Source organism: Mytilus californianus, unplaced genomic scaffold (genome assembly GCF_021869535.1).
Source record: "Mytilus californianus isolate M0D057914Y unplaced genomic scaffold, xbMytCali1.0.p SCAF_5, whole genome shotgun sequence".
Lineage (NCBI taxonomy): Eukaryota > Metazoa > Mollusca > Bivalvia > Mytilida > Mytilidae > Mytilus > Mytilus californianus.
The window spans coordinates 46996318-47009994 of NW_026262701.1; the positions used below are offsets into that span (position 1 = coordinate 46996318).

General features: G+C 32.9%; 1 protein-coding gene across 5 annotated transcripts in view; it reads left to right on the forward strand.

Annotated features, from left to right (window-relative positions):
• The window catches only part of LOC127702355 (protein unc-93 homolog A-like), a 34374-nt gene that overhangs the window by 12351 nt on the left and 8346 nt on the right, over positions 1–13677 (forward strand). Inside the window, exons 1-2 of one of the 5 annotated variants that reach the window (XM_052206503.1) lie at positions 5781–5939; positions 9065–9640. In XM_052206503.1, coding sequence (XP_052062463.1) covers positions 9073–9640 — 568 coding nt within the window. In that variant the 5' untranslated portion in view covers positions 5781–5939; positions 9065–9072. Of the gene's footprint in view, positions 1–5780; positions 5940–6419; positions 6630–8929; positions 9641–13677 lie in introns of those variants that run through there. The other 4 variants (XM_052206502.1, XM_052206504.1, XM_052206500.1 and 1 more) reach the window with 4 other exon arrangements.

The following is a 13677-nucleotide window of genomic DNA, read 5'->3' on the forward strand; positions in this document are numbered from 1 at the left end:
TTTTAAAATTTTCCATTTTTAGTAGGTTATTTCTGATTTATATTTAAAAGCAAATAATAATGATATGGTAGGAGATACACACCAAACAGGATGTGTAAATTATTATATAATAAGTATTGTGCAATAGCAAGAAATTTTCAATTGCACAGTATTGCACAATAGCAAGAAATCTTCAATTGCACAGTATTGCGCAATAGCAAGAAATCTTCAATTGCACAGTATTGCGCAATAGTAAGAAATATCCAATAGCACAATATTGCGCAATAGCAAGAAATTGTCAATTGTACAGTATTACGCAATAGCAAGAAATATTTAATTGCACAGTATTGTGCAAAAGAAGATACTTCGTATAAATTGCTTATTTCTTGACCAATTTCAATGGGGTTTTATTCTTGAATTCTTAGGGTTCTTTAATATGCTGAATCTAACCGTGTATTTAGTTTTTGGATTTTGGGCCCCGTTTTTAAATTGGTCCACATTGAGGTCCAAAGGGTCAAAAATTAAACTTTGTTTGATTTCATCAAAAATTGAATTTTGGGGTTCTTTGATATGCCGAATCTAACCGTGTATTTAGATTCTTAATTTTTGGTTCCGTTTTCAAATTGGTCTACATTAAGGTCCAAAGGGTCCAAAACTAAACTTAGTTTGATTTTAACAAAAATTGAATTCTTAGGGTTCTTTGATATGCTGAATCTAAACATTTAGATTTTTGATTATGAGCCCAGTTTTCAAGTTGGTCCAAATCGGGGTCCAAAATTAAACTTTGTTTGATTTCAACAAAAATTGAATATATGGGGTTCTTTGATATGCTGAATCTAACCATGTATTTAGATTTTTGATTTATGGGCCCCGTTATCAACTTTGTCCACATTGAGGTCAAAAGGGTCCAAAATTTTACTTTTGTTTGATTTCATCAAAAATTGAATTCTTGGGGTTCTTTGATATGCTGAATCTAACCATGTATTTAGATTTTGGATATTTGACCATAATAGGTGAATGTCCAATTTAAAATTTTTAAGTTCTTAGACCACATTCATTCTGTGTCAGAAACCTATGCTGTGTCAAATATTTAATCACAATCCAAATGCAAAGCTGTATCAAGCTTGAATGTTGTGTCCATACTTGCCCCAACTGTTCAGGGTTCGACCTCTGCGGTCGTATCAAGCTGCGCCCTGCGGAGCATTTTATTGTCTCTAATTTCTTAATTGTTGTTTTGAACTGCTTGGCTTTTGCTCGTCATATTCAGAGGTACAGTGATTTAAGTGCAGCAGCAGCCCAAGGTATTGACATCAATGGTTATAGCGAGCGAAATTCTGTTCAATTTATAGCAGATAATGTTGATCATAATATAAGAACTCTTGATTGGTACAACACATTCATGGAATAGAAAACAAAGTATTTCAATACCAAGAATTACTGCAACTAGCGAAGCCTTTATTATCTGAAGCCTTTATGTACAATCAGCATTGATAACTATAAACCACCACTAACAAATAAGATGTCAACAATGACATTTGCAGAGCTGAATAATCTTTAAAAGTTGGAATAAACATGGAAACTTGATCTTTTATTTAAGGTAGTGTGGCCTGTAATGATGTCACATATTCATGGTTGGTCAGGTTTCATGCAAATGGTACAGAAAAAAGAATATCTAGGACAGTCAGCATGTACATTTCTTCCAATGATGGACATGAATCCAAGTGATCTTTCGTGTATTATTGAACTCTTAAATTCATTTGCAATCAAGCAAAAAGTTACGGAGTAAAGGCAATAGTAAAATTTGATCAACCTCTTTACTGGAAAGCATTAACAATAATTACCAACGAATCAACAACAAGTGAATTCCAATCTATTTTTCTTCGACTAGGTGAATTTGATTATGAAATGAATTTTCATGGTAATATTGGTCAGTTGATGAGTGAATCTGGTCTAAATGAAGTTTTAGCAAATGCTGTTAGATGACAGGAAAAGCGTTAGCTAGTGCAGTAAGGGGACATCTGCTGGTAGACACTGAATTGAATGCTTTATTCGTTTCAATGACATTTGATATTCCTCTACCGGATGATGGACAGTATTTGACAAATGAAGAACATCTTCAAGATAGGAATCAAAGTTTCGAATCAAGTCAAATAGCAGAAGCATCAACAGAAAAACATGAACCTGTTTCAAATTCATCTCGAGATATCTTATCTGGGGCTCTTAATCTGTTCAATCAGTTGATAAATGTATATATTTCTGTTGACAAAATGTGTCAGAGTTGCGTCCTTGATGCAAGCATTGCAAGTAAAAGAAAGGCACTAGAAGTATCTCGCTCGGCTTCACTATGGATGAGGTTTTCCGAAATACGGTGAATATTCTCTAAAGATTTATGAAAGCTGAGAGGACTGGAAATTGGGAACATTTACAGACTCTACAAGACATGTTACCATATTTTGATGCAGCTAGTCATAATGTGTATGCTACACTTATGTTTACATTTCTATAATGCAAACTCTTTAACAAGACTATCAAGATATGTATAGAATCTTTTTGGAAGGATAGCAGGTCCCCAGGAGAAGTGACCGTTATAAAACTGAAATGTCATAGAACACGTGTAAATGAGAAGTGTAAAGATATCTGGTGGATTAATTAGGGGCCTTGGTATGTCAGAAACTCAAAGAGCACAATGGCTTCCTTTTATGCCGTCATGTGCAGATGTCTACACTGTAATGCAGAACCTTTCTGGTTTTGGTTTTTATACCAGTGATCAACAAAGAAATGTCTTATTTTTAACATTGCCATATAAGTGGGAGGTTTGGCTAGCCATAAAACCAGGTTCAACCCACCATTTATTCTTGAAATGTCCTGTACCAAGTCAGGAATATGGCAGTTGTTATCTACAGTCCGTTTCTATATATGTTGGCGTTTGCTTTTCTTGCAGTTCAGTGTTTCTGTTGTTCCGGTTTTTTCCTCTTATATAGTTGATGTGTTTCCCTCGGTTTTAGTTTGTTACCCGGATTTGTTTTTGCTTTATCGAATTATGACTATTGAACAGCGGTATACTACTGTTGCCTTTATTTATTCAAGAAAAAAGGACACCCTAATGAATCTGTCCTTTACGAGTCTCTACGAAATATTGAAACTAGTGTCAATGCTGAATCAAATGTTAATGTGGACGAGGCAAAAGAAATCGGCATGACGATAATAGAATCTATTAAGAATATCATAGATTTTACTTTCAAGAACCCTGTCGTTGTATTTGAGGGGTATTTAGATGGTCCCTCAGCAAAAGATATTACCCATTTACGACGTACGAAAGGTGCAGTCTTCCAAAAAGTAAACTTTACAGAGCTTATGCTATGCAAAACAAAGCAGGAAATATTTCTATCAAACATAGAAAACAAACAACAGTTCATCATTCTTCTAAGTAGCAAGCTTAGTGAAAAAAAAGATGCAATACATTTCATGCTTCTAGTGATGCCGATTCACTAATAATCCAACCTGCTATTGCATGTGCAGCTAATGGTGGCCAAGATGTTGTTTTGGTTGGGGAAGATACAGATCTTTTTGTTCTCCTTTGAAACCATGCAGATATGAGAGCCCGAAATATTTATTTCAAGTCTGATATCCAAAAGAAGACAGCAAAGAAATTTAGAATGTGATGTTAAAATGACAAAAAAAGCCTTAGGCGAAGAGACATGTAATTTTCTACTATTTATACATGCAATTTTAGGATGTGGAATCGGTAAGGGAATATGCTGAATGTGATGATCATGAACAATGATCATTTCAAGGAGTAAGCAGTAGTTTTCATGAGCGAGAATAAAAGCAGTGAGGAAGTCATAAAAGCTGGCGAGGAAGCTCTTGTTTGTTCATTTGGAGGACTGCCATACAAAGGACTAGATATCCTTCGATTTAGAAAGTGTTTGAACAAAGTTTCAACAGGAACAGCATGTTTACAGGGGCAAACACTACCTCCAACATCAGATGCAGCAATATTTCACAGCTTAGGGGTTAATATGCAAAGCCAGACATGGCTTAACAAAAGTTAAGATTTAAATGCTCAGGAATATAGATGGTTTATAAGTAATTATAAACTTCTTCCAACAAAATCAGTTGTACCATCAGCACCAGAAGTACTTCTAAATAACATTAGATGTAATTGTAAGCAAAATTGTGACTCAAAACGTCGCACATGTCTCAAAACATGGACTGTTCAATTAGTTGTGGAGAATGTCGACGAGTAAACTGTTCAAACTCACCTTCTGTAACAGATGCGGATCTAAATGATGAGATTTAGCTTCAACAGATCAAACGAGAATTTGAAATTTGATATCTTATGAACTATAACTGTGAATTGAAATTGTTCTGACTTAAAAGAAATTAATCAAATTACAGAATTTTCCTCTATGTTTCCTTTTTAAAAGAAAAAAATGCTTACCATAACCATATACTATGGTAACAACACAAACATACATTCATTGAAAAATTTGCATATGATAAATCACCCATTTGTTCTTCTTTATATTTTGCTACAAAAATTTATTTTAAAGCTCCCAAACCTATTTGTTTCATTATTTGATGAATAGAAATGGAATCCTTTTTCATGTTTTTAGATTAATAAAATGAATTGATAAAACGTTAAATACTTGAAAAACAAATGTTGTGACAATATATTTTATAGGATAAAGTAAGATTTTTGTATCTTTTTCTCACAGTTTATCATTTTTTGTTATCCTATTACACGTTTTTTAGAATTGTTTTGCATATGTTATAAACTATAACTTGAACTTTGTAAGACTGTATGCTTTTTAATCTTTATTACAATTGTCTAAACTTAAAACAATCTTATTTTTGAAATTAGCCGAAAATGAAGACAGGGGTCATACATTTCACCATTTTTACCCATACAAAAGAAGACTTTTTATAAGCACAAAGTATACATACACAATGCTAAAAGCACATAAATTAAATATGTGGCTATTTCTTTGAGGTTTAAGTATTTTTACCTTTAAATTGACTGGACTATTGGAAGTTAAAGATAAAACACTATCAGATATGACTCTCTTGTGAGATTTGACACAGACGCATCGTATCGGTCCACCACTTCGTAATAGTAACCGTGAAACTTGTGCAGTGTCGATTTCAGTCGTCCTTATAACCGTGCTGAAATTGCAAAACGATTTGAAAGGGGGCTGAAATGTTAAATGAAAACAAAATATTCATGATATTTACGAAGATTGTGCGAAGCTGATAATATAGCCGCCAGAAGTGATATAATTTTCACACTGCAAATGAATCGTGACCATCGGATGTTGTACTACAGGGTTATCGTACATTTACAATCAAATTCAAAGAACGTGCTTAAGGCTCGTGGGATTTTAAGAGAGGACTGTAGGAAGAGTGAATACTGTGTTATAAATATCCTTTTCGTAATCTATTCCTTATGTTTTGCATTCTCGTGTATTTTAAAAGAAATAACAAGTTATGAGAAATCTTGTATTCTTTCATTCGTTTTGTTATACGTTTTCTATACATAACAGTTTTAATTTAATCCATTATCTGTGAAAAGAAAGACAACTAGATTTGCATTACGTATAAACAATATCTTTACGTCACTTCTTATGTACATAATTATGTCCGTTTAATGGAATAATGATAATTGTAATCTCGCGATTGTATTCTCACAAATAAACTAATAGATGTTTTATTTTGCATTTTTGCATAAAGATCCGTTTACTTATCTAATTAGACAGATGAATGTTATTTGGTACGTTATAGCATCCCTTGAGTCATTAGGATAGAGCGGTTATTGGGCTGACCTGAAGTTTGGATTATTGTCTCAAGAGATATTGTTTGTGTATTTATAAAAGAATTGATTGCTGTTCCTGAGCGTTAGAGTTAAGTTAAACATTTATTGACACTCTCAAATTTTCAAGTTTTTCATATTCAACTATCTAGTAAGTAACCTATCTATTAATTTACTTCTTGTGTGAAACTACAATCATTGAAAGATTTTACACGCCCCACATAAAACAATCACTGAAATATGTGCCGGTTCACGAATTCTCAATTCTCTTTTAACGTGTTGGAATCAATATGCTAGATTAAAGACTTTGCACATAAATTCATTCAAGTTTAGCAGAGTAGTGAACGATATATGTAAATAGTAGCTAATATATTTTGGATAAAGCTAATACTAATAAGTTTGAGCTTTCTAAAAATCTGTGGACTGCTTCGCTCTATTCTTATTTAAGGTAATATGTGTACATGTGGTTGTTAAATTAGTATTCTGAAGGTGTTCCTCTCTGGAGGTGTGCCTAGATTGGCAGAAGTTATAAAATACAGATAATGCATTTTTGTAAACATTGTATAGGAACATTGTTTAGCAAAAAAAATCGTGCATATTGCAGATTAACAAAGTAAATAAACACGTATTAATAATTGATATTTACAGTATGCAATATATGCATAATAAAACGAACATGAATTAATGACAGTTGATCGGAACTGAAATACACATAGTTAATTTTCCGGCATTTGATGTCTTAACCTGAGACCAGAAAAGTCTGTAATTCTTTATCTCATTTAAACCAATAGCTGTTGCTGTATCTCAGCCGCATCATAAAGCAACCAATCAGAATCTATATGTGATTAGTAATTATTTCAACATGGCGTGTATATCGACTGAAACTAATAGCTCCGCACTGTGATGCGAAGCACCAATGAACACTGTCCTTTCCTGGATCTTGATATCTATATCTTTAACGGAAAGCTTAATACCACAATTTATGATAAGAGAGATGATTGTTCATTTCCTATTGTTAATTATCCATTTTTAGATGGTGACATTCCCTTGTCGCCATCTTATGGTGTTTATATATCTCAACTTGTTCGATTCGCTCGTGTATGTAACAACGTATTTGATTTTAAAGAAAGAAACCTCTGTATTACTGAAAAGTTATTACACCACGGTTTTCGATATCACAAACTAGTCAAAACATTTACTAAATTTTATCATCGGTACAAGGACATCATTCGTAAATATTAATCAACATGCAGACATCTTATACGTTCAGGTATTTCATATCCAATCTGTTATGGTAATATTCTATACAAAGCACAAAAATGTCGACATTCAGCTCAGACTTATTCAGAAGGGATATAGTTACGATACTGTTGTCAGGTCATTAAAGATATCATATTTTGGTATTAATATTGATTCACTCATAGGGTCTTTGCATCGGAAATAAACACATTTATTCTAAAACCAGATGTTGGCATGATACGGGTTATGTTCTTCTCATATATTTTATGATGATATGATACTAAACCCCTAATGGGAGGGATTGTGCTTGATTTTCATATGATGAAGACATAATCTTTCAATTAGTTTAATTAAGGTCTGGAGCTGGCATGTCAGTAACTGTTAGTAGTCCTTTGTTAATTTATGTATCATTGTCATTTTGCTTAGTTTCTTTTGTTACCTAATTCTGACATCAGACTCGGACTTCTTTTGAGTTTTACTGTGCGTATTGCTGTGTGTTTGTTTATTCTACATTGGCTAGAGATATTAGAGGAGGGTTGAGATCTCACAAAACATGTTTAACCCCGCCACATTTTTGCGCCTGTCCCAAGTCCCAAGTCCCAAGTCAGGAGCCTCTGGCCTGTTAGGTCATTTATATGTTTTGGAGTTTAGTGTGACGTCCATTTTCATTGAACTAGAACACATTTTTGTTTAGGGGCCAGCTGAAGTCCGCCATCGGGTGTGGGATTTTCTCGCTGTGTTTAAGACCCATTGGTGGCCTTCGGCTGTTTTCTGCTCTTTGGCCGGTTGTTGTCTCTTTTACATATTCCGCGTTTCCATTCTCAATTTTATTTCAGAGAAATCTCATTTTGAAATACCCTAGTGAGAGATGTATTATATAAATACGGAGATACTTCTTGAAGTTCTGTTGAAATGGTAGTCCAAATAGCTATGACGTCATAATATGCTATTTAATTTTGTTTTTGCTGCGACACCTTCCTGCGACGTCATATTGCCGAAGCCAAGGTTTCGTAATACTTTTAAAGAGAATATTTCTCTCAACTTTGAGACCCAATTTTGCCATGAAATCTTCACTGACAGGTAGAAATATTTGCATATATACAAAGTCTTACCTTTTGTGTGCTTGTTGGTGATTTCCAAGAATCCTTCTCTTTCGGAGAGTATCAAATAAATTTTCAAACCGAACTTCGTAAAATTTGACGGACCAAAAGTTCCGGATAATATAAATTTTACAACTTTCGGTTTGATAATTTATTTTATATTCCTTTCTCTGAAAGTGAAGGATCTTGGGAAGTATGGGAAAGTATTTTTAAAAAAAGAAATAGGTCATCGATATCTCGGATGGTATTGTAAATTATTATATCATTTATACTTTTTGATATTTCTGGAAATATTTTGCACCATCAAGCACACAAAAGGTAAGAATTTATATATATGCAAAAAGGTTATGTTCCCAAACAGTGAAATTTATAGTATACAATCATATCGAAAAACACATTTCTATCGCGAAAAGATACAGATATAGATATAATATTTATTAATCATGATAACTTTACAAGTATGATAATAACCCTAGTTTATAGCCATATTTCCTGTTTCTAACCTTTTTTAATGTCTATTTCCCTCTAACACAACATTGACACACCAAGCATGCCAACTGCCCAACATTATATTGTAACGTCAATGCATATGGTTTGGATATACATCTATGAAAAAGGATGTTTGTCCACAGAAAATACCAATGTCGTTTACAGCACCTATAAGATCATAAAAATATAAATGATTTTCTTCACATGATAATCATGATAATGACATCAATACTGTCATCTAATATGGTAGATTTTGCATTTGTCGGAAAGTTTAACCTTTCTTTATTTTGCTAGAAAAACTTTTTAATAGATATAAGAAGATGTGGCATGAATGCCAATTAGACAACTCTCCATCCAATTTACAATTTATAAAGTAAACCATTATAGGTAAAAGTATGTTCGGATTTTGATATAAGCCAGGTATCTTTGATGAGTTTTGTCATTTTAGATTTGAATATGGAAGAACAATCTAAGGAGGAAAACATGCAGATGGAACAACTGAACGGTGGTAATCAGATAGACCCTTCTACCACATACAGCGCTGAGCCAACTCCTGGAAACACTGGACCACCGCCAATGGGTAGAATGAGGATTCTGAAAAATGTCTTTGTTGTCAGCGTTGGATTTATGTTTCTTTTTACGTCATTCCAGTCCCTGTCGAATCTACAAAGTACTTTAAACAAAGACGAAGGACTTGGAACAGGTGGATTGTCCGTTGTATATGGTGCTCTTGTAGTATCATGCATGTTGTTCCCATCTTTTGTTATCGCGCACCTTGGATGTAAATGGACTGTGACACTATCAATGTTGTGCTATATTGCCTATATGGCATTAAATTTTCATGCCATATGGGGAACTATTATACCTGCTTCAATAATCGTGGGATTAGGAGGAGGAACATTATGGGCGGCTAAGTGTGCATATCTTACACAAATTTCTGTGTGGTATGCTAAGTTGACAGGTGCAAAGAAAGATGACGTCATGAATAGATTCTTTGGATTCTTTTTTATGACATGCCAAACAAGTAAGTCAAGTTGCATTATTGACCGAAGAAAACAAATTTGAAATCAAAATTGATCAAAACATAGATATAATCAAGATGTAGATGTGGGTCGTGCAGTGTACTACTGTAACGGGGGTTCGTGTGGCTAACAAAACCAATCCATTAAAAGATGATAAATTTATTATTGGCACTAGACGTATTCAATATAATGAAATAAACGCCCTACAAAACATAATAAATTCATTTATAATTATATGCCAATATCTGTATTAAAATTCTAAATATAACATTCAACATATATAAACGCATTTACATAACACAATGCACAATAAAACATAATATTTGTATTTCTCATCTTTTCTTTATCTGTATGAATTATCAAAAGAAAATAACTTTTTAACTTTACGAAAATGTTCTCGGAACTTTCAAGTATCATTGATAATATACTCAGTCGAATTCTCCCCTGAATATGATCAATAAATACATACGATCGATATTACTGTTATCACGCAATATACATGAAAACTATTATATGTAACTCTACAAAAATATACCTCGTCGTGCACTTATAATTTGCACACTTGTATCAAACTAAGTAAAATATTATTATCTCAGTCTTCTCGACAAAAAGGTGTCGGCAATCACTGTATGTTTACAATGAATTATTTCTTCACGCTCATGTTAAACTGAATGTATTTTGTTAATCGTAAAACGGTCAAAAAGACAATCCTTCTTAATTTGTTAATACTTTTCAATGCAATAAAATAAAAATAGAACATAGAAAATATTTTCTACATTAACATACACATTTCACCGGAAATATGGAAAAAATGCGCTCACTCTAAAGTATTATGTTTTTATAAAACATTCATATACACATACCAAAATTATGGATTTTAGGCTCACTGACAACTCATACTTGTGCGTCAAGGATGTGCATTCACTGTAAAAATAAGGAACATGCATGCAATAAAGTGTTAGTTTAACAAGAATAGCGAATCCCGCATTACTAGAACTAATTTGACAAATGCGCGCTATATGAACTATATCAAACCGAAAAATACAGAAACTCGACAATAGAAATTATCCTACACATACCTGATATTTCCAACTATAACAACCACATGACTTTGGACAAATCTTCAATACAAAAGAACATCCAACCCCTTCAACTTTCAGCAGCGAACTAACTAGATAACTATCTACCCGTAAAACGAAAACTATAATCAAGCGTGCACGACTAGCGGGAAATCTACCCGGACTAAATTTGCATAATAATGTAAAGATAATTCACATTATATAAAGAGACCAGTTTCTATACAATAAACACTAACACTTCAATTAAGTAATTCCCAAGGGTGACTGGAGAATAGAAGTATGGTCACCGACCGGCAGTAAAACCCTTGCTAAAGTGGGGCGTCCGTTTGGCTGTGCGGGATGTACAAATTTGCAGCCACGTACGGTCAGAATGGGGACGTTAAATCCGATGCCTCGTGTAAAGAGAGTGCCACGCTCTTTGCACGTTAAGAACCCTTGCAACAACTCTTTGAGGGGTCCGTAGGTGACCTATTGCAAGGCTTAATTTCTGTCCCTATCCAATATACCATCATTTCCCGTGGCAGTCTAAATTTCTCCGACCTTGATCCCGGACGCCCCTATTACAGAACCTACCTATTGTGTTTATTGTTAATTTGTTCTCGTCCTGAATATGCATGAAATAGTTGCCACTGGACGTTAAGCAACCAACAATTAATCAATCAATCAAACAATTTATTAAAAGATTTAACTGCTATCTTTTTATTATTTATTTTCTGACTTTTATTATTTTTATAGCAATGGTTTCACAATAGATTATTTATATTTTTTTAAGTAACTTTTATTTCAAAAAATAAAATACATATATAAAATTAAATTCACAAACATCACAAGACCACTGAAAATGTCATATTACATTACATATCGTATATTGTCAGTTTTAAAACTTTTAATTTGGTAATCCATTTTGTTTCAATAATAATGTTGTACACTATATTTTTGTTGTGCTGAAGTGATGATCATAACCCAATATTTCACCATTGATAATTGTTGTATTATTTTTTAAAGTCATATGAAAGGAGTTTCTTGTAATTTTAAAGTTATCGAAATTATTGAACCAATGCATGCACGTTTTTTATATTTATTTCGAGGGGCTCGGTGGCCGAGTGGTCTAAGTAGTTACTACTGTAATCACTAGCCAGTCAACACTGAGGCTGTGAGTTCGAACCCCGCTCGTGCGGGTGCACTCGACTCCAATCTTAATTGATTAGGATTGTCAGTATTTCTATCGAAGTTCGGTGGTTTTCTCCGGGCACTCCGGCTTCCTCCACCAATAAAAACTGGCTGCGACGAAATAGCCCAAAAGCGGTGCATAAAAGTGGCGTTAAAACACCAAAAATAAAAATGAATAAATATATTTATTTCGAATCTATAACGTGTTATCGATAAATAATATTTCATTCAGTGATTGTTGATCGCAAGCATATTAATTTCCGAGTTTGTTGCCGAAGTTTACCGGATCGTGATATTGATAAACAATCAGCACAGAGTACGTGGAACTGGTAAACAGTAAGTGAATAGAAAGAGCTTTAATACTGTTTTTAATATTTTCCGTGCGTTCCAAGTTGTTTATTAAACTTTAAACTTAACAGTTATTAAATGATTTGTTGTATTTAATTTGTTCTCTAAGAATCAGTTATTACTGTTTACCTTCCAGTGCACGTATGTTTACATTCTCGCACTTGCGCTGTGGGGTGGCCGAAGTTCTAACAAGAGGTCACTGCATACGGGAAATTATCATGAAGACAAGATTTCAATAGCAATACATTTATGAAGACTTTGATAATATAAAGGACTTTCTTTTACATGTTTTACAGGAAAGTTGAAGTACACTTGTTTTATAGTAAAACTTAGCTATTCAAGTATTTAAAACATATTCAACTTTTTTTAAATTTGTTTCCTATGACTTTGAAAATCAAAATTCTCTGAAAGTTTTAGTTTTACAAAGAAAATTTGCAATATAACATTTTAAACTCTTAAGCATTTGAAATTTGTTCTTTTTTACTTTTTTCGGAAAGTTCCAATTTGTTTAAGTAAATAAAATCGATTTCATAAATTAAAACAAATAAATTTTATGTTCAATTCGTGCATTATTATGAATTCAGAGTTGATGATATATTTCATGAACAATTACAGAATAAAAATTTCCAGAATCACAGAGTAGAAAATTGTATTTTGAAAAGGTCTTAATATCAACTCGATGATAATTGATTTTTTTTTATAAAAAAATAAAGATTAACAAGATAGATATTTCACAGTTTAGTTTAAACATATTTTATTTGCTCAAAGCAAAAAAGGATCAGACACAAGTAAAACATACTTATAAAGTCTTCTCCACAATACAATATATATAACAATACAAATTGAACATGAGCATGCATCATATAATATAAACAACACAAATATTACTAAACTATACTGAAAAAAGGAGAGGGAATGAGAAAAGAACGACAGAGATTAGGATGATGATGATGATAATGATGATGATGTGTGTTTTACCTATACTGATACTATACTACGAGGAATCGTTTTGATCTCTTTATAAAATTGATTACTTGTTTAACAATTTGCACATTTTGATCATAGGAAAAAGTTTCTTTTCCAAAAACCAATAGTTTTAAGTCCAACTCGCAGCCTTCGGGAAGCCAGCTGAGACCATTAAAAAGAATAGCCCTTTCATTTAGATAGAAAGGACAATCAAAGAAAAAATGGTGCATGTCCTCAATATCCAAACCACATTTACATGTTGGATCAGATATAATGTTAGCTCTAAACAAGTCACAATTCAAGAAGGATGCCGAACATCTAAATTGGGTTAATATTATATTCAATTTTCTTGAACCATATAAATAATGTTTAGATTGATTCTCATTTCGAATGTCGTGGTTTTTAAATTCTACTTTGAATTTTGATAATGAGTCTACATTTCGAACTGATATGTTCAAATTATTCCAAAGTTTAAT